Below are 22,171 nucleotides of genomic sequence, written 5' to 3'. Positions count from 1 at the left end.
ATATATGGCAAGTTATATTGTGATACTTTATGAGGGTATATATGTAGTCAAATATACATAGTATTATATAGCAATAATATATCTCATCATATACTTTACATCATATACTTTCACATATGAAAAATTATTATATTGTTACATTATATTTTGCAACATATATGAAAATATATAGCAGTAATACATTTAAAGTTATATCGTCACATATATCATAATTATATTGGGTAAACATATATAATTAGATATATAAAATTTTGCCGCTTATTAAATATATTAGTCATATATGGATTATTGTATAACATATTATATAATGATGTCATACATTTTTGATATAACATTAAACATATAACATTTAATATACCAGTAAGATATATATTTTATTATTCGCAGATATATAACTTGTATTATATTCGGAATAGTATATGATTCGATATATAATATATATTATATTTCACAGTATAGGGTGGACAGTATATTGCAATCGATTATTGAATTAATTTTAGAATCAGATGAATCCATTAGAAAAATGAATAATATTATCATATATCACATATATGTAGGATTATACATAGTGATATATAGCAATAATATATTACCATGAATATGCGGTAGTATATATATGGCAAGTTATATTGTGATACTTTATGAGGGTATATATGTAGTAAAATATACATAGTATTATATAGCAATAATATATCTCATCATATACTTTACATCATATACTTTCACATATAAAAAATTATTATATTGTTACATTATATTTTGCAACATATATGGAAATATATGGCAGTAATACATTTGAAGTTATATCGTCACATATATCAGAATTATATTGAGTAAACATACATAATTAGATATATATAATTTTGCCGTTATATATGGTCACATATTTACCATATACTTATCAATATATGTTCGGCCATATATAGTTTTTTCATGCAGGCCGTGTCGAAAAATTAGATTTGTTTTAAAATAAATTATAAATTCAAATATTTCTTAGGTAAAAAGGCGGGCTTTTTAAAAATTTATAACCCGGTTACAACTGATACACGGTGATTGGTTGATTTTCTGTCATCACGAGTCTCGACAAAACGTCAAATTTTTCGTTGTGTAGACAATCAACTTAATAAAATATTTCAATGTAAAGTGAGCACTAAACTCAAAAATTTTTCGGATTTTTAAACATATATCATAACGAAAATATAAATAAATAAGTAATTTAAGTAATTAGTCCTTTTTCAGTCGGGAGATGTTGATGATACTCGAGACACGTTGTTTTCATAAGTAAGATAAGAAAAAATTTTGCTTCGGCGCTGTCCTCTTTAGCATCATCAAAGAGGATAAATAGACTTAAGAGCACTAGAGAAACCGTAATATCAGTGATGAGGACTCCAATCTCTTCGCAACGTTACATTATTTTTAATTTCATGAGTTGTTTCTATTCATACGCAAAAAGTACTCAGATAGATAAGGCAAAAGAGACTGTTTGGTTTTTTTTATTTTATTTAAGTGTAAAGTATACATTTTTAAGTTTTCACTAGAAAAAATTCAAAATTTCAAAAACCCTTTCATAAAAATAATGGACAATAAAAGTATAATTATGGTCTGGAGACGACCAAACACAGACTAAAAAATATTGAAGTCCTTGAAAATACACAGAAAGAGAAAAATAGTTCTAATTCCATGTAGAATGGTAATCATTACTATGTTAAATAGAAACGAGGATTTTTTAGCGTCGAGTAACCGGGCAGAGTAATCCCCCATTTTACATAGTAACGGTAACTATGCTAGCATAGTACTGATTACCATTCTACATTGACGAGAGAACTATGCAAATGAAGATCACTACAATGTTACCTAGTAATATTTACCATGTTTTATTTATTTCATTTTTAGTAAATAAGGTTATGACAAAACAAACAACTCAGGTTACTATAAATATACATATGTTGAAATTGAATTAATCTATTGAAATAATTAAGATATTGCTCAATAAGAAATATCATTTTTTGATAACAGATAAATAATAATTAAATAAATTAAAATATTTAATAATATACATCGCACATATATGCATACACATACACACAGGTTACTGCGCAACCATCTGCGCATGTTAACTTCCTTGTCTCACTTATTAAACTGTAACGACAGCTATTCCAGCATGGGACTGAGTACCATTCCACATAGCCCTGATTCCCATGCTAGATAGGAATTTTTACCGTTTTAGTTGTTTCAATGTAACATAGTAATCACTACCAGAAAAATGGTAATGAGTCCTATTCTACATAGCATTATTTACCATTTTACAAAAAATGAGTCTGGTTATGTAGCATAGTAATCATTACTATTCTTTTCTCTCCGTATAGTCTAATCAAAAAGTACGTTTTTCAATCTTTTTTCAGAAACCTTAGTTGAAGTTCCTCATTTCAGTTGAGTATATGTATCTATACTTTGAATACACAAATAAACCAATTTCAAGAGATCATTCCAGAACATATTGTTTACTTATGAATCAGCGCTAATATTGGTTGGAGCGAATGGACGATACCAATATATTTACTCACAAAGCAAAGCGGATGTTTACATAACTTTGCTATAAATGTTTCGAAAAAAACGGACAAACGTTAATTAATAACTGCCTGAATAATTATTACCGATATTTACATGTTTGAATTCGTTTGCATATTTTTTGTATCTAGGAAAATTTAAAATGTAGTTTTTTTACAATTTTGACTTTGAAATATCGATTGATGAAAGTGTAAATATATGTAAATATATGTAAAATATTCAATGATTTGAAATATGACTTTCTGTAATTATATTGATATTATTTGAGATAATTCTGACTGAAAAAAAAAAAATTGATTTTTTTGTTGATACAAAATGATGCTAAGAATTTAATGTGGCTTTGTTTGACGTAAATAGAAAAGAGTAATTGCTTGCAGAAAAAGAATTTTATAATCTTATCGTAAGTAATAGTGTATTATATAAGAGACTGTCATGAACAGGAACCAGATTGAATTTATTCTGGTTTATATTTTTCTGCTTCTTAGAATTTATTTATTTATTTTTTTTTTTTTGCGATTTTCTTTTATTCCAAATTCACTCAACACTTCTACTGCTTATATTCACTTATGTATTTTCAACTGTTCTGTATATTAAGTGCTTTTAAATAGTTTATAGAGCTTGCGAAAATTCTTGTCCTTATTAATGAATATATTTAAATTTCAGTATATACTTGAAGATTAACGATTTTAATTAAAAGTGATATATATCACAAAATGGCTATTGTTTGTATTAAAATTTGATACACAGAAGAGCAAAATTTGTAATTTCGTATATTAAAATTAATATGAAAAAGAATCGATAAATTGGTATCTAGTTATTACTATTCAAATGAATATAAAAATTTTAAAAATGAGGAACCGAAAAATTAGTAAACGTACATATTAATATATAAAGATCTAGTATACGAATTTTTCATTTTATTATTTACCACTTATTCGATATATGTATATGATAAATTAATTTATAATAACGAATAAATAACATTTTATATTAATTATTAGTCAATGGGATAGAATTTATAAAATAAGAGTTAAAAATTTTCGGTATTTTTATGAGCAACAAAATCAGTATCTAGTATACTAATTTTTCATTTTATTATTTACCACTTATTCGATTTATGTATATTGTAAATTAATTTATAATGATGAATAAATGATATTTTAAGCTAATGATTGATCAGTGATATCGAATTTATAAAATAAAAGTTTGTAACTTTTGCAATTTCCGGCCGGAAAAGTCAGTATCTAAGATAGCATTTCTTAATTTGACCAACCATTACTTTTTAATAGATTATGCCATAAATTAATAAACTTCCCGTGAAAAATAAATCAAACATGACCGTATATGGCTCATATATGGCCATACATGGCCTTGTATGGTATTGCATGACGATATTAAAAAACTTCCCGTGAAAAATGAATCATACATGGCCATACATGAGCATACAAACATTTTTAACACAGTCATGCGTGGACATACATGGTCTTGTATGGTTCATGTATGGCTATGCATAACTGTATTAAAAAAACTTCCCGTGAAAAATGAATCAAACATGGCCGTATATGGCTCATACATGAAGCATATATGGCCATACATGAGCATACAAACATTTTTAACACAGTCATGTGTGGCCATACATGGCCTTGTATGGTTCATGTATGGCTATGCATGACGATATTAAAAAACTTCCCGTGAAAAATGAATCATACATGGCCATGCATGGCCGTATATAGTTCATATATGAAGCATGTATAGCCATGCATGGGCATACAAACATTTTAACACAGTCATGCGTGGACATACATGGTCTTGTATGGTTCATGTATGGCTATGCATGACTATTAAAAAAACTTCCAGTGAAAAATGAGTCAAACATGGCCATGCATGGCCGTATATGGTTCATATATGGCTATGCATAACTGTATTAAGAAAGTTGGCATGTTCATGAATGGCCATATATGCTCCATGAATGGTCATAATTGGCCATATATGGCCATGCATGGCCATGTATGATTCATTTTTCACAGGTTTCACTAATAAGTCACGTATTCTACCTAAAAGTAATAATATTTTACTTTTTGAAATAATTGATAGTTTTTAGGAATCTACAAAAATTAGTAAACTACTTTGCATTAAGCACATAATAGTACTAATTATTGATAACAGATATCACTTTTTACTATTATTTATTAATATTTAATATTCTGTTTTTTTCGTGTAAGATCTATAAATAAAACTTTCTCTTTACACCATTATTTTCAATAATAAGATAATTGTGAGCTTAACGAGTATGAGATATGATAGAGAACAAAAAAAAAGTATAAAGTGGTAGGACGAAGTGAAAATAACGAACTTGAGACAACCCGTAAACTCATTTATTCTCCTTGAGTACCCTGAAAAGACGGTTTCACTCGCGATAAGAATACAAGAAGTAGAATTGTATATGATGATGAAATTTGAGTGTAATTACACCTAGAAAACTTGCACTCAAGAATTAAATTATAAAATGGAATGTTCATTATTTTAATATTTTAGTTTAGATTACTCTATAGTAGATACAGATGCTTATCAAATTTCTGTTGATCTTGCGTCATAAATATATGGTAAATTGGGAAGATGTAATTAAGATAATCCCGGGAAATCTATAAACTATTCGATAAAAGTAACATCAAAACTAAGGATTTTCAGAATTTAGTGACAATTAATTTAATACTACGTATCTACGAATTGAACAGTCGCTATATAATTTACCTGTAACTTTGTTAATTGATCGCCTAGTATATTAGAAATGATAAGAACTTAGTCCGAGATTACCTCTGTAAGTATTTTTGACTATACTCACTAAGTATTTATGATGTCATTCATGATTAGTGCAGTAAGCTTTAAAACTTTAAAAAGTGATTTTTCAACAATAAGCAAAGCAAGAAAAGTCACCATATCTGCGCTGAAAGTTTAAATTTCAGCTCTGTTTAGCGGGAAGGAAGTCGTTCTTTTCTTTTATGAGAAAACAACTCGGCAAAAAATCGTCATGCATGATCATACATGATCATGCATGGTTCATGCATGATTCAGACACGGTCGTACATGATACAGGCATGACTTTACATAATTCATGCACATACATGCATGAACGAGCAAAACCATGTTCAATCATGCATGATTTTACATAATTCATGCACATACATGCATGAACGAGCAAAACCATGTGCAATCATGCATGATTTTACATAATTCATGCACACACATGCATGAACGAGCAAAACCATGTTCAATCATGCATGATCATGTATGGCGAGTAATAAATAGTCACACATGATTCGCGCAATATTCATGCATGATGCATGTCAAGTCATGCTTGATCACGCATGAGTTACATTAAATCATGCCCAATCATGCATAACTATGTATAATGGAAAATTAATGATCATGCATTGCATTGCATGACTGAGTATGACTTTACATGAGCATACATGACCATACCTGATTCATGCAATGTCATCTTCATACTCATGCAAACTTATACATGAGAAGGCATGATCATGCCTAATTAAGCATGATGATGCATGCTCATGGCTGGCCAATATTCAGGCATGGTTGTGCATGATCCAGACATGCCTTTACATGATTCATGCACAGACATGCATGATCATGCAAAGCCATGTTCAATCATGCATGGCGACGAAATAATAGTGACACATGATTCGCACAATATTCATGCATGAGCATGCATGAACAAGCTTAATCAGGAATGATCATGCATGATTCATGTCGTCATGCTTGATCACGCATGAGTCGTCAAGTCATGTCCAATTATGTATAACGGCAAGTTAATGATCATGTATTGGATTGCATGACTATGAATTTGCAAGAGCATGCATGACCATGTCCGATTCATACAAAGTCATACATCAGAAAGCATAATCATGCTTAATCAAGCATGATCGCACATACTCATGGCTAGCCAATATGCAGGCATGATCATGCATGAAATTCATGAATGGCCATGCATGATCATGCCTGATGATTTTTTGCCAGGAAATGATAGAAATTAGTGCATGCGCTATTCTTCCCACATACAGAGGCAAAAAATTAAAGTATCATTAATGGTTTCAGGTTACCTACCGCATAGTAATTGTAATTTAATTTTAAGATTCTTTTTGTCCGTGTACTGGGAAATTTTTTTGCTAATCTGTTTTTATTGTCATGTGAATACTCGAATTCTAAAAGTTGTGTAGTGTCAATATTAAACTTGATCAATTTGGGTGAGTGTATCCGTGGACATTTGGACCGGAAGCACATTATCGGTTCTGCTTGCATCCGGCAAACGTATTTCTCTTGGGAATAACGTCGTGACTGCTATAACTCAACCGATCTATAGCCTGGAGTGAGTAGCAATTCCGGTGTGATGTGTTTGTTTAGAATACTCATCTACCTATTCTCCAAACATTTCACTGATTACATCATTTATCAATTTTTTCCCAGCGCATCTTAACCATATGTTGATCCCACTTATTTCAGCAACTTAAAATGTTTCGAACGAGTCCAAAAATTATTTTAATTTAATATTAACCAAAAGTTTTTTTCTTTTTTATTTGATTCCCGAGCAAAATTTCAAAACAGATCGTCATTTGATACTCATTTAATTAAAAAATAGTGTTTATTGTTTACTTTTTTTTATTGTTCTGTGTATGAAAAAAATTTCCACAACTCATTTAGAAAGTTTGCTTATAACTTTTTTCTTTCTAATAGTTGTCTTTTTGTCATTAAAAGTTATAATCAATTTTTCCATTTAAAAACTCCCAAACTACTGCAATCTTATTGAGTTAATACATTTTTGTTTTTAATTAACTAAGTGTTCACTTTTTTTAAAGTTTTATTTATGAAAGAGAGTCTACAAAAATTGAAACCAATCATTCCCTTGGCATATGTTCAGACTAATAAGAAAGCCGTAACTTCAAAATTAAGATTTTGGTAATTATCAAAAATTTGAATCAATCATTATGAATGATAATTTTGGAATTACGGTGAAAATATCAGTCGTATCAAAAAATTTTTCAAATAAAAGTTGTTCAAAATTCAATTTTATAAAAAAAATGTCTCTTCTAATTTATTCGTAGGACTAATAATAAAGCCGTAATTTCGAAATTAAGATTTTGGTAATTATCAAAAATTTGAATCGATCATTATGAATGATAATTTTGGAATTACGGTGAAAATATCAGTCGTATCAAAAAATTTTTTAAATAAAAATTGTTCAAAATTCAATTTTATAAAAAAAATGTCTCTTCTAATTTATTCGTAGGACTAATAATAAAGCCGTAATTTCGAAATTAAGATTTTGGTAATTATCAAAAATTTGAATCAATCATTATGAATCTTAATTTTGGAATTACGGTGAAAATATCAGTCGTATCAAAAAATTTTTCAAATAAAAGTTGTTCAAAATTTAATTTTATAAAAAATATGTCTCTTATAATTTTTTCATAGGACTGATAAGAAAGCCGTAATTTCAAAATTAAGATTTTGGTAATTATCAAAAATTTGAATCAATCATTATGAATCTTAATTTTGAAATTACGGTGAAAATATTAGTCGTATCAAAAAGTTTTTCAAATAAAAGTTGTTCAAAATTTAATTTTATAAAAAAAATGTCTCCTCTAATTTTTTCATAGGACTGATAAGAAAGCCGTAATTTCAAAATTAAGATTTTGGTAACTATCAAAAATTTGAATCAATCATTATGAATCTTAATTTTGGAATTACGGTGAAAATATCAGTCGTATCAAAAAATTTTTCAAATAAAAGTTGTTCAAAATTTAATTTTATAAAAAAAATGTCTCTTATAATTTTTTCATAGGACTGATAAGAAAGCCGTAATTTCAAAATTAAGATTTTGGTAATTATCAAAAATTTGAATCAATCATTATGAATCTTAATTTTGGAATTACGGTGAAAATATCAGTCGTATCAAAAAATTTTTCAAATAAAAGTTGTTCAAAATTTAATTTTATAAAAAAAATGTCTCTTCTAATTTATTCGTAGGACTAATAATAAAGCCGTAATTTCAAAATTAAGATTTGGTAATTATCAAAAATTTTAATCATTTATCATGGACTTTCACATTTCCCGACTTTTTTTTTTCAAGTTGATCTTCAAAGGAAATTTGAACTAGGAAATTCGACTACATATTCATAAAACCGGATTGTAGAAAAATAAAGTTAATCTTGTTTATAATCCGCTTGAAAGAAACCGTATTATAGGGACTTAGTCGTGGAGAAAGTTAGGAGTTTAGGAGTTGAGTGTTAAGACATTATTTCGATGAGCCATAATCCTTAATAGCTAACACACTCATGTTTTGATTTAGAGAGTGATGTTGAAGCAAACAAATTCAATCAAATTTATAGACCAGAATAATAAAAACATAAATAAGAAAAAAAAACTTATAAAGAATATCCTAACAGCCATTCAAACAAACTATACTAATATTTTTTCTTTCTCCGCAAATAATTTCTTGCTTGTTTTAATTAAGAGTTTACTTGTCTGTCAACTTTTGAAATGTAATATCTATTCCCACGAGAATATCAAATAATAGAATCCGCAAAAGTTCAATAAAAAATATAGCATATCTTATAAGGTCAGAAATTAGATCTTATAAAGTTTTTTGTTTAAAACAACTGTCTTGAACGAAGCAAAGTCCGAGACACTCCAAGCTCAAACGCAGTACCTTTAGAAAACCCAGTGGTCCTCATTTAAATTCAAAGTGCCAACAACTAACAATTCTATCACTCGATTAAATTATATCGAACATTAAGTGGGCGCCACCCAATTTACTATACTAATGCTGAATAATGCGAAGTAAGGAAGAGGGCAGCAATATCCGGTATCTTAAGCAATTCTGCAGTAAATTTGAGCTAATAGATCTTTAACAAGTATTACTACAGATTTACTTAAGGTATCTTACGGAAGTATCTTATCTAAAAGAATGTGGACTTGTTGAAGACTAAAGATACAAATTTACGGATTTTCTTAAGAATGCTAGGGTATGATAACATTAGAATTACTACCATAAATTTATAGGGACTATTCTAATATCATATGGGACTGAAATCTATATAAATAGGAATGGTTACCGTAATTCAAATGGGCGCCATTTTCAAAAACAGTACAGTAGAGTCTCTATAACTTTTTCGTTCTGTAACTTTGACTTCTCTTCATTTCTCCTCTGACAGTAGGGGAAGTGTTCTCCCACTATCACTCAACTGTACATGCGCAAAGGTAAAGTGCGATTCTGCGCATAAACTGAGTATTCTAACCCTAAATTTGTGTACGTAAATAAACATTTAAGTTAAATAAGCTTTAATATTGTGAAAATCATTAAAAAAAAAATAAAAAACTTATTATTTGATGGAAAATGAGTTTGACTGGAAAATTGATTTTCTATTTAAGAAGTTTAACAACAATAAAATTGACATATTAATTTTGGAAAAAACCTAACCTTCAAAATTTAAAAACTCATGGGTTGTTTCGACTGACTCACTTTTTTTAAGCCACGCCATCTAGTAAAAACAAGGGGAACTTCTACAATTTTGATTCCTGGGATTTTGAATTCGTCTCAGTCAAAGTTAGACAGACTCCACTGTATTACAAAAAAAAACCTGTTATCTATTAGTTATTCTCATAATATATTGTTATGTTACCATAAATTTCTCCCGTGTATTTATATGGTTATCATAATAAAACACTTTTGAGATAATTTATAATTAAAAATTAAAAAAAAATAAATTTAAGCTCTTACTGTATAAAATTAAAAATATTTTTTTTTTTTTTGGAAAATACGAGGTAATAAGTTCAGAAATAATTTTATTTTGATAAGCAGTTTTGCAATGCTTAAATAAAAAGTTTCCAACTTATGATTATTATATCAGAAAAGCTATGAAAATAATTATTATTATAAATTAAAAGAAAATAATCGGCTCATAAAAAGTTATTCTTCATATTATATAATTCATGTACTTGAAAAAAAATATAAGATTTCCTCGGGTTCTTAATTTATTGGAGCATAATTAATTTTTAATGCAACCAACTATTTTAACGAAGGTTGGGAAATTCATATTTAACAAAAAATCTTGACAACACAAATTATTTTAATGAGGAAAGTGTCGTTGAGGTTTTTAGAGAACAGAGATATATTTGTTTGTTGAAATAGATTAATTACTCGATTAAGATAAAAAAAAAAAATTCTATCCAAAGAGTAAAACATTTCACATATTTTTTGAGAAATGATTCTACAGCTTTTACTTTTTATATAATCTCATATTTATAATATGAGTTGTGCACTTTTTAATTTTTTGAACTGAAAAAAAAAAAAAAAAAAAAAAAAAAAAAAAAAGTTTAATTAAATCATGAATTGAATAATTAAGACTTCGAAATCTAATTGTCTATTGCACTAAGATGGGTTTAACATTTGAAACTAAAAAAAAAAATTAATTTTTGAATTTTTGAAAAATGCCGCCTATTGGATTCGAACCTGGGTCCTTCCATTTACAAATCAAAGCTACTACCACAACGCCAATACACAATCTTAATTCTACAAGTTTCCTTGTCGTATTTTCTCCCTGTTAAAAAATTTCATTATTTTGAAAAATTTCATAGTCAGTATAAACTATATCACAATTATTAAAAAATAATTAAAATTAATACAATACCCTAATAAAAAAAAAAAAAAAAATTACTTCTGCTTCGCGAATAGTTCGATGCATTCAAAATATAATTCGACTCTAAAAAGTTTTTCCACCATATAAAAAACAATGGATTCATAATCTAAAGCAACCCTTTGTAACTATTGTTTCTATACTCAATGTTTCGCGTTTTTACTCTCTCACATTTAATTTAATTAAAATTAAAATTTTTATAGAATATTATGACGAAGTACAGAGAGAATGTACGAAAGTATATATAATTAATAATTACGACTACGTTAATTATATCATTGTTAATTTCAAAAGTTTATTATAATTTTCTGTTATTGTTCAGTCTTATAACCATAAAATACAATTTTTGTGATAAATTTGAAATTCGAAATTTTGACAAATAATAGTTATTCTTATTGCGATTGAATCATCTTCTATAACAAAACGATAGGTGCTACTGCCAATCTCCATTATCTTCTGATACAATTTATTTGGTTATTTTACTCTCTACTCCGATTCTTCGATCACTAACGTTCGATATATCTCATTGTTCTGCGCAAGTATTGTTATAGCCATTGGTTTCTACAATGTCTACTGATACAGCGTAAACCCATTTCAATTGAAGCTCAACTGTACATACCCTAGAGGTAGATCGCAGTTTTGTCTTATTTCAAATGGTTTTTTCTCTATTTTCTATGAAAAAAAATTCACCATACAGAGAATCGAGATTCTTCTATATAATTCTTCAATTAACGAAATTAGGAACCAAAAATAGCAATAGTATTTCCTGATTTAGTTTCATTTAAAATTCAAAATTCAAAAAGTTCAAATCATGAAATAGTATTTTTTTATTTTTTAATCATATATAATTTAGTCCTTTTCCGGTTGCCTTGAGTCCCTACTCTTCATTTGAATCGTACGTTGTCGTCTTAAAGTGAGAGAGCGACAAAATAGTAGAAGAAGGCGCATGCATGCACTACTATGATTGAACAGTTACTCACAAAGCCTTATTAAGAACTGATTCGTTTTATCCTCGGAAGGGATTATCGGGAAAGAATTAAAATGATTTGTTTTAATATTAATGCTCAAAATCAGAATAATTCACACAATGTCCGTGACGGACCTAAATTACGGTAAATTATAATAATTACCATTATTTACTGTATTTGCGAGAATTACGGAAAATTGCGGTATTTTTACCGCAAATTTACCGCGAAAGAACACTAATTTGCCATAATACTGTAGCTAGCCTATGGTATTGTACTGTAAAGTGATGCTTACGGTAAAAATGCCGAAAATTACGGTAAACTACCGTATTTTACCGAATTCGTCGTCAAATGCCATAAATGGCAGTACATTACCGTAAATAACCGTCAATCGCCATAAAACACCGTAAATTACCGTAAAATACAGTAACTTTGCCGTAGAAATGCCTATATTACGGTTAACTACGACAAATTACGGTAATTTACCGTAATTTAGATCCAACAGAGTTGAAATGATTTAGAATTTCTAAGGGGTTACATTATTTCAATTTATTCTAAATAAGATCCCTAGTAGATCCGAATTACGGTAAATTACGGTCATTACCGTAATTTGTCGTAGTTAACCGTAAAATAGGCATTTCTACGGCAAAGTTACTGTATTTCACGGTAAATCGCTGAAGATTGCAATAAATCGCCATATTTTACCGTAAATTACGGTATTTCTGCCCGACACCCCATATTACGGTAATTATTATAATTTACAGAATCTGGCAAAACTACCGCAATTCACGGTAAAATACGGCGATTTACCGAGAATTGCAGCATTTTTCCGTAATACTCGGTAAATTATCGTATTTTACCGTAAATTACGGTACTTCAGTCTGATACCGCCAATTACGGTAATTTACCGTAATTTGGGGTGTCAGGCAAAAATACCGCAATTTACGGTGAAATATGGCGATTTACTGCAATCTTCAGCTAATTACCGTAAAATACAGTAACTTTACCGTATAGTGCCTATTTTACGGTTAAATACGACATATTACGGTAATTACCGTAATTAGGATCTGCTAAGGATTTTTTAATCCAAATTACCATTTAAGCCACTACATGAGGGTTTGAGACGTGCACTTTCGAATTTCCCAAATTTTTTTTTTTTTTTTTTGATGAAATTCATATGACGGTCACTTAATTAAGTTACTCAATTGATTTATATACTAAATTAAATCAACTTTTAGTCATTCTAGACCATGTACTGAAATTTTATTGAATGAATGTCGAAATAAGTCAGTATCTCGTTTTATACAAATGGCTGCCATTATTTAACCGATGGGTTCGTTTTCAACGCAAACTTTTTTCAGTTTCTGGTGTAACATATTACCACTATTAGTTAGCTATTTAAAGATGGGTCATTCGAATTTACGGAACCTTTTTACTATGATAATAAATAAAAGTTCTAGAAGTAAAAAGTTGAATATTTTTTTAATGACCTTTACATTTGTTTTAGGCGCAATATTTACGGAGGATCAGAAAGACAGCCCCTCAGAGTTGGCATTCAAGTACGCGGTATACAGGATCAACAAGGATAAAAGTATTCTACCAAACACAACACTTGTATACGATATTCAATACGTGCCAAAAGACGACTCTTTCAGAACATCCAAAAAAGGTCAGTATAATAAAAAGCATCAACAAATAAAAGTCGTCACATAAATTGTATAAGCATACAAAGTTTAAGAGTTCTGTCTTAATGTCAAAATTTTATTTTTAAATTGATTTATATTTTAGTATTTTGCTGGTCTCCAAAAAGTAGTTGCTTATAAATAAAACAAAATGACAGTACTAAATATGCCTGGGACAATAAACAAACATGTTTTTACGATATGATACAGATTTAATATAAATATTTTCTCGGAATATGGTACAGTCTAGAATAATTTACGCCATTATGCGAATAGTAATGTTGCACTAAATGAGAAATTTGTTTATTTTTAATAAACGCCGTCTATCGGGGCGTGAAATATGTGTATTTATATCATATACTTGCATAATTAAAGTAATATTGAACGTACGAGTGCACTTGATTGAAACATAATTATATATAGGCACGTGAGACTGATTCAAAAAACTCGATGATTTTTTTTTTAAATTGTGTGGAGAATATTGTTCGAGATGACGAAAATAAAATGCTGTTGAATTTTGAGCTCTTAATATTAATATTAAGAACTGCCTTATTGCAATTTTTCATTTGAATAACATGGGAACATTTTTTTTTAAATTTGGAATTTTTTTACTCACCATGGAAAAAATAATCGGTAGCTGCTACTGCAAAATAATTGGTAGTAGCTACTGAAAAATAATCGATAGCTGCTACCGAAAAATAATCGGTAGTAGCTACTGAAAACTAATCAGTAGCTGCAACCAAAAAATAATTGGTAGTAGCTACTGAAAACTAATCAGTAGCTCCTAGCAAAAAATAATTGATAGCTGCTACAAAAAAATGATTGGCAGTAGCTACCGAAAAATAATCAGTAGCTGCTACCGAAAAATAATCAGTAGCCGCTACCGAAAAATAATCGGTAGTAGCTACTATAAACTAATCGGTAGCTGCTACTATAAAATAATTGGTAGTAGCTACTGAAAACTAATCAGTAGCGGCTAGCAAAAAAAAATTGATAGCTGCTACAAAAAAAAGATTGGCAGTAGCTACCGAAAAATAATCAGTAGCCGCTACTGAAAAATAATCGGTAGTAGCTACTATAAACTAATCGGTAGCTGCTACTATAAAATAATTGGTAGTAGCTACTGAAAACTAATCAGTAGCTGCTAGCAAAAAATAATTGATAGCTGCTACAAAAAAATGATCGGCAGTAGCTACCGAAAAATAATCAGTAGCTGCTACTGAAAAATAATCAGTAGCAGCTACTGAAAAATAATCGGTAGTAGCTACCAGTTGCCAACCAGTAGCTTCTACCAAAAATTATCGCTAGTAGCTACCGATTTCAAACCCGTAGCTGCTAGCGATAATTTTTCTCAGTTAAAATTCTAGTACTATTTTACTTCTTCGGTAAAATTATCAAACTTACCCTAAAATGTTATAAGGCCTTTTTTGTAGATTATTTCAGATATATTTAAATAATCGACTTGAAAATATTTAAAATTTTGTATTTTAAATAACTTTTAGTAATTTTTCTAACTATTACTTAAAACACTCTTTAAAAATGAATTACTGCATATTCACTGATTCGCACCGAATATTACTAATTCATTTCTAAAGAACTGTATTATACTATACATTAAATTACATTTACAAACCAAAAATACCTGTACATTTCCAAGTAGCGGCTTCTTGCATATCAGTCACAAGAAAAATGATACCTCTTAGAAAAATTGCAAATTTGATAGCATCTCATCAATTATTTTTCTCTACACAGTATAGTCAACTCACTAAGACCTATAAAAATTGGTCAGATTTGCGGTTAAAATATCTGCAAAAATTCTATCATATAAATCTCCAGATATCATGGAATAAATGGCTCGTTTTAAGTCTATTTTTTTTTTGCTTTCCGACGACAGATTTATTGCACTTTCTTTTATCTTTATAACTCAAAAATCATAGTGTTTAAGTAAAACATTTTTTTTGCAACTGTACATGTAATTTGCAAAACTGTCACAAAAAAAATGGAAAAAATTATCCGAGGATTTTTTAACGAATTTATTGATCTGTCCACGATTTCCTTAAAACATACGTCTCTTTTTGTAAATATTTGTTCAAAATATTTTCAATAGCTCGCCATGGATACTTTGCGTAACTAACTTGTTTCAAACTAACGAATGCAATTAGCTTAATAATTATCAATTAAATATTATGATTTACGTTTGTCATACGATCATAATACTAGAAACACTCCGATTTTCGCTCGTTAGTGATTAAATCTCTCGTGATTAATCTCAATATGGTGTCAATGTATCATAATTAAAAACTGCGGTGCAATGACTCTCTCAACAATGCCGACGTAAACAATGTCATAAATCTGTTCGCGCCATTTTCAATTTACGGCTATTTAAATATCAGTAAGAAACACAGAATGATGAGCATGGCAAAAAGTTGGGAATTCAATCCTTTCTCGGTTTAATGCTGAAGAATTAATGCCATAGTAATTTACTAATTTTTGTAGATTCCTATAAACTATCAATTATTTCAAAAAGTAAAATATTATTACTTTTAGGTATAAGTGACTTATTAGTGAAAGTTTATTAATTTATGGCAGAATCTATTAAAAAGTAATGATTGGTCAAATTAAGAATTACTATCTTACATGGAGAGAAAATTATGGTAACTGTTCCTAGTACGTTTATGAAATATCATCCAATACCGTTATGGTAATGATTACTTGGGATTATGGGATATAAACCCATACTTTCTGGAAAAAGTTTCCATAAGTATGGGAACAATTCCTATCATTATGGTAACAGTTCCCATATCGCATGTGAAAGAATCATGGTAATGATTACCATACTCATAGGAATAGTTCCCATAAGCAAATAGGAACCGATCCTATAACCACATTGTAATGGTTCCTAAGTGTGTATGGGAATAAGCCCTATATATTATGGTAACTATTCATATAATATTATTGTAAACATTACCATTATATTATGGTAATGGTTACCATAATATTATAGTAATCATTCCCATAATGTATGGAAATTATTACCATGATATTATGGTAACCGTTACCATAATATTATGGGAATAGTTACATAATAGCATGGGAATGGTTACCATAATATCATGGTAATAGTTCCCATAATATTTACAAATTATAATAATTTTTTTTTGTATATTACAAAATTTTAAGTATACAAAAAAAACGCTTATTACAAAAAAAAAATTTATAATAATTTCTAAATATTATGGTAACAATTACCATAATATTGTGGTAACCATTATCATAGTTACATGGTAACGATTACCATGATTCCATAGGAACTATTCCAATACCATATGGGAATTATACCCATAATTATAGGAATAATTACCATAATATATGTGGGTGCCATTCCTATAATCAACATTTCAAAAAAACCGGTTACCATGCACTATGGGATCCATTCCCATAATATATTGTAACTGTTACCATAATTTTCTCTCAGTGTAGATATTGATTTTTCCGGCCGGAAATTGCAAAAGTTACAAACTTTTATTTTATAAATTCGATATCACTGATCAATTATTAGCTTAAAATATCATTTATTCATCATTATAAATTAATTTACAATATACATAAATCGAATAAGTGCTAAATAATAAAATGAAAAATTAGTATACTAGATACTGATTTTGTTGCTCATAAAAATACCGAAAATTTTTAACTCTTATGTTATAAATTCTATCCCATTGACTAATAATTTATATAAAATGTTATTTATTCGTTATTATAAATTAATTTATCATATACATATATCGAATAAGTGGTAAATAATAAAATGAAAAATTCGTATACTAGATCTTTATATATTAATATGTACGTTTACTAATTTTTCGGTTCCTCATTTTCAAAATTTTTCTGTTTATTTGAATAGTAATAACTAGATTCCAATTCATCGATTCTTTTTCATATTAATTTTAATATACGAAATTACAAACTTCGCTCTTCTGTGTATCAAATTTAACTATAAATAATAGCCATTTTGTGATATATTTAAAACCCTAGTTTGATATTAGTATCAAATATACTAATTTTAAGCCGAAAACAAACTACAAACTATTCCAATTCTGAGCATCATTTTTTTCCATGTACACACATGGCCTCAATCCAGAAGTAGTCAATTTACCGTATCGGACCTCATTTCTAAGATCACACCGAAATCAATAAATTCTCTTTTCTTTTTCAAATTTGAAATTTTCATAGCAGAAAATTAACAATTTACTCAAAAATTTTTTTTTTCTAATTTTACTTATAAAAAATAAAAAAAAAATAAAAAAAAAAAAAAAAAAAAAAAAAAAAAACAATTAGGTTGCCGATTCTACTACACTAAAACTTTTTTTTATCTGTATTATCCAAAGTAATCGTCTTGCCTCATCATTTTTTATATACACTTATTTTCAGATACTGTTACATTATACAGTAATATTTTTTTTCTTGATATTTTTTTTTTGACATTTCCATAAGTTCCATATTTCAGTCAAAAAATATGTTTTTGTACCCGTGATTTTGGCACTTGCATGCACTTTTCTGCTAAATTATATTTTTGGCATTCGTATCTTATATTTTTTTTTTTTTTTTTTTTGTTATGCGTTTGCCTATAAAATAAACCTGGTAATTTCTTAACAGAAGCTATGATATGATTGGCGCTGACTATTTCCTTAATTACGTCCAGTAAACGTTGCATTTTATGTTTCAGTCAAAAAATCATCCGAAGTAAAAACAGCGAATGAAAGAGATAAAAAAAAGCAATGAGTCTGATTCACAAATGGCATTTGGCAAGAGTATACCGTTATTGCTCGTATACCCTCGTCGACATTTAGAAGCTTATCATCCAGCTGTGGGGAGTTAAATCGTTTCAGTATAGTGATTACACCAGTTTTATATTTATAGAGTATTCTCTTAAGAAATATCTCTATACTGTTACTACTTATTCAAGAAAAAATAAAATTTTATTGTCCTGTGTTGATTCAATTGTATTATACAGAATGAAAGAATTCACTGTTATTTTCATTAGATTGTTGAGAATAGTTGTATCATTAATCTGTAAGAGGACAACAGTATTGAAAAAAAAAAAAAAAGTTTGAAAATCCAAAAGTGCGCACCTCGAACGTTCATGTTACAATAAAATATATATAAATTATTAATTTTCATTTTTAATTACAAAATTTTTTAATAAACATCTAGAAAGAAATCTGTCTTTTTTTTTTTTAATTTAGTTAATTTTATGACAGTTGGCAATAAAAAAAATTATCTGATGGTAAAGTAGAACTTTATGATATCAGCAAAGTTCGATGATAAAAAAAAACATTCCTGATAAAATAAAAAAATGGCTGCAGTGTGTTTGTTTACATGGCGCCGGTTTTAACAGAAATGATTTATTATAAAAAAAACGAGAAGGACTACAATAGTGATTTTCGAAAAGGACCTTCTTTGCATAATTCTGAAGACAGTGAAAAAAAAATAAAGTCATTTTGTCAAGCCGTTTACGAGATATCCGTGCCACAGATTTTTTTGGACTACAGACTAACTGACGTCTACCCCACATGAGAAAGCTATATATATCTAATCATATACCGAGAATTATACTTTGCATATATAAAAATAGATAAAATTATATATGGGCAAATATATAAATTTTCCGCTTATTAAATATATGTCATATATGGATTATTGTATAACATATATAATGATGTCATACATTTTTGATATAACATTAAACATATAACATTTAATATACAAGTAAGATATATATTTTATTATTCGCAGATATATAACTTGTATTATATTCGGAATAGTATATGATTCGATATATAATATATATTATATATCACAATATAGGGTGAACAGTATATCGAAATCGATTATTGAATTGATTTAAGAATCGGATGAATCCATCAGAAAAATGAATAATATTGTCATATATCACATATATGTAGGATTATACATCGTGATATATAGCAATAATATATTACCATGAATATGCGGTAATATATATATGGCAAGTTATATTGTGATACTTTATGAGGGTATATATGTAGTAAAATATACATAGTATTATATAGCAATAATATATCTCATCATATACTTTACATCATATACTTTCACATATAAAAATTATTATATTGTTACATTATATTTTGCAACATATATGGAAATATATGGCAGTAATACATTTGAAGTTATATCGTCACATATATCATAATTATATTGAGTAAACATATATAATTAGATATATATAATTCTGCCGTTATATATGGTTACATATTCACCATATATCAATATATGTTCGACCATATATAGTTTTTTCATGCGGGATATCACATATTTTTTATTGAACTTTTTTTTACTATAACACGTATCGGATAACTTAATGAAAGTATCAGTCTTATTAATTAGTGTTTTCTCTTTAGATTAATGTGTTTTTTTATAACGTGTATGTGTGATATGAAAATAATATATACAGTTTAATGCGAAAAAATTGCTTGACCTTAAGAAGTCCGTTATAAAGCACAACCTCTCCGCTTCGCGTCCAAAATAATTTATTTCACTTCTTTCGGATATCGCGTATTGTATTTCTCCGTGTTGCAAATTCGGATAGTTACAAATTTGACAAGACAGAACATGAAAATAATGTTCGTTACTTTAATCACTAATTACAGTAAAATTGTATTTTAGTGCACCATCTTTTCGAAATGTTATCCTATGCATCGATTTTGAAAATGAATTCAAATTTTATAGCTTACGTAGCATTGAGCCACAAATATATTGCTTATTCATCGTGTATTACTCGGCAATGCTTGGTGCACTCGTCGACATGCGTAGTGGCTGAATTAATTGGGACATTCTGAAAATCGCATGGAACTGATAGTAATAGAGAGATGTAATAGTTGAACACTTAACCCATTGGTGTTGGTTTATTTCAACCATTAAGTTACCACAAATATATATCTACATATATATAGACTATTCATCCATTATATAGATATTATGATTATTTTAATATATCAAAGATAAATATAATTTGATTTTATACTGCATATAATAATATAAAATAGTTTTGAGAGTACATTAAAAACAAAATATTTAAAAAATGAATTATAAGGATCTAGTATACGAACTTTTCATTTTATTATTCAATACTTTTTAATTCAAAATTCTAATTAGCAAATTCAAAAAAAAAAAAAAAAACCCACGTCTTGAACAATCCATTGAAAGATACAATACATTTTTTTTGCAAAAACCATGGTTCCATTTTTTTTGCAAAAACCATGGTTCCATTTTTTTGCAAAAACTATGGTTCCATTTTTTTTGCTAAAACCATGGTTCCATTTTTTTTGCAAAAACCATGGTTCCATTTTTTTTGCCGTTTTGAACAATTCACATGACGTCAGGAACATAGTGGACATCAACTTAAGAGTTGACACGACAAAGTATACTCTAGTATCCATGAATACATTGTATGTAGATCGCCGGAACATCAAATACCGCATGGTCCATCTTAAATTATGCAAAAAATATAGAGCAGGATTTAACTATCGTGAAAGGCCAGTGGTCTTACATTGAAGCTTACACAGCTTTGATAAAACTACCCGTCAAAGAAATATCCGGCTATAGACAGAAAAAAAAACTCAGAGTAGATGTAATAGTCATGTTTCAGTGAAAGGACAGATTCTTTGCTTACATATAATTTCCTCATAATTTTCCGCTGACACAAACTTACTTCCCTCAGCTCCTGTTATATTTTAATCTCAGTAACTTAATTTTGTGATCAAAGAATATATTAAAAATACGCTTCTTACTGAAATAAAATCGGTATTAAGGATTTAAGATTATTATAGGAGGATTAAGATAAATTTCATTGGAATATTGACTAAAGTTGTTGTTATTGCTTATGGTTACAGCTTGCAAGCAATTATCGAGATCCGTTCAGGGAATATTTGGACCATCGGATCCTTTATTAGGAGCGCATATTCAAAGCATTTGTGAAGCCTTAGATGTACCACATCTCGAAGCCAGGATGGACTTTGAACCTGCATTCAAAGAGTTCAGTATTAATCTTTACCCAGCGCAAGAACATCTGAATAAAGCATTCAAGGATTTGATGTCTTTCCTAAATTGGACCAAGGTTGCTATTATCTACGAAGAAAATTATGGTACGTTTTGAGAGCTAAATCAGTTTAATTGTAACTTGCAATTTATTTTGAAATTAATATAT

At 28.4% G+C, this 22,171-nt stretch overlaps 1 protein-coding gene across 1 annotated transcript in view; it reads left to right on the top strand.

Annotated features, from left to right (window-relative positions):
- Nucleotides 1-22,171, top strand: part of LOC103568646 (glutamate receptor ionotropic, kainate 2) — a 178,964-nt gene that overhangs the window by 68,592 nt on the left and 88,201 nt on the right. The window contains exons 2-3 of the mRNA XM_053741606.1: nucleotides 13,752-13,913; nucleotides 21,858-22,109. Coding sequence (XP_053597581.1) covers nucleotides 13,752-13,913; nucleotides 21,858-22,109 — 414 coding nt within the window. The remainder of the gene's footprint in view (nucleotides 1-13,751; nucleotides 13,914-21,857; nucleotides 22,110-22,171) is intronic.

This window comes from Microplitis demolitor, chromosome 8 (assembly GCF_026212275.2).
Source record: "Microplitis demolitor isolate Queensland-Clemson2020A chromosome 8, iyMicDemo2.1a, whole genome shotgun sequence".
NCBI lineage: Eukaryota > Metazoa > Arthropoda > Insecta > Hymenoptera > Braconidae > Microplitis > Microplitis demolitor.
The sequence above is the reverse complement of the archived record's forward strand: the minus strand, read 5'-3'. Positions and strand labels throughout refer to the sequence as shown.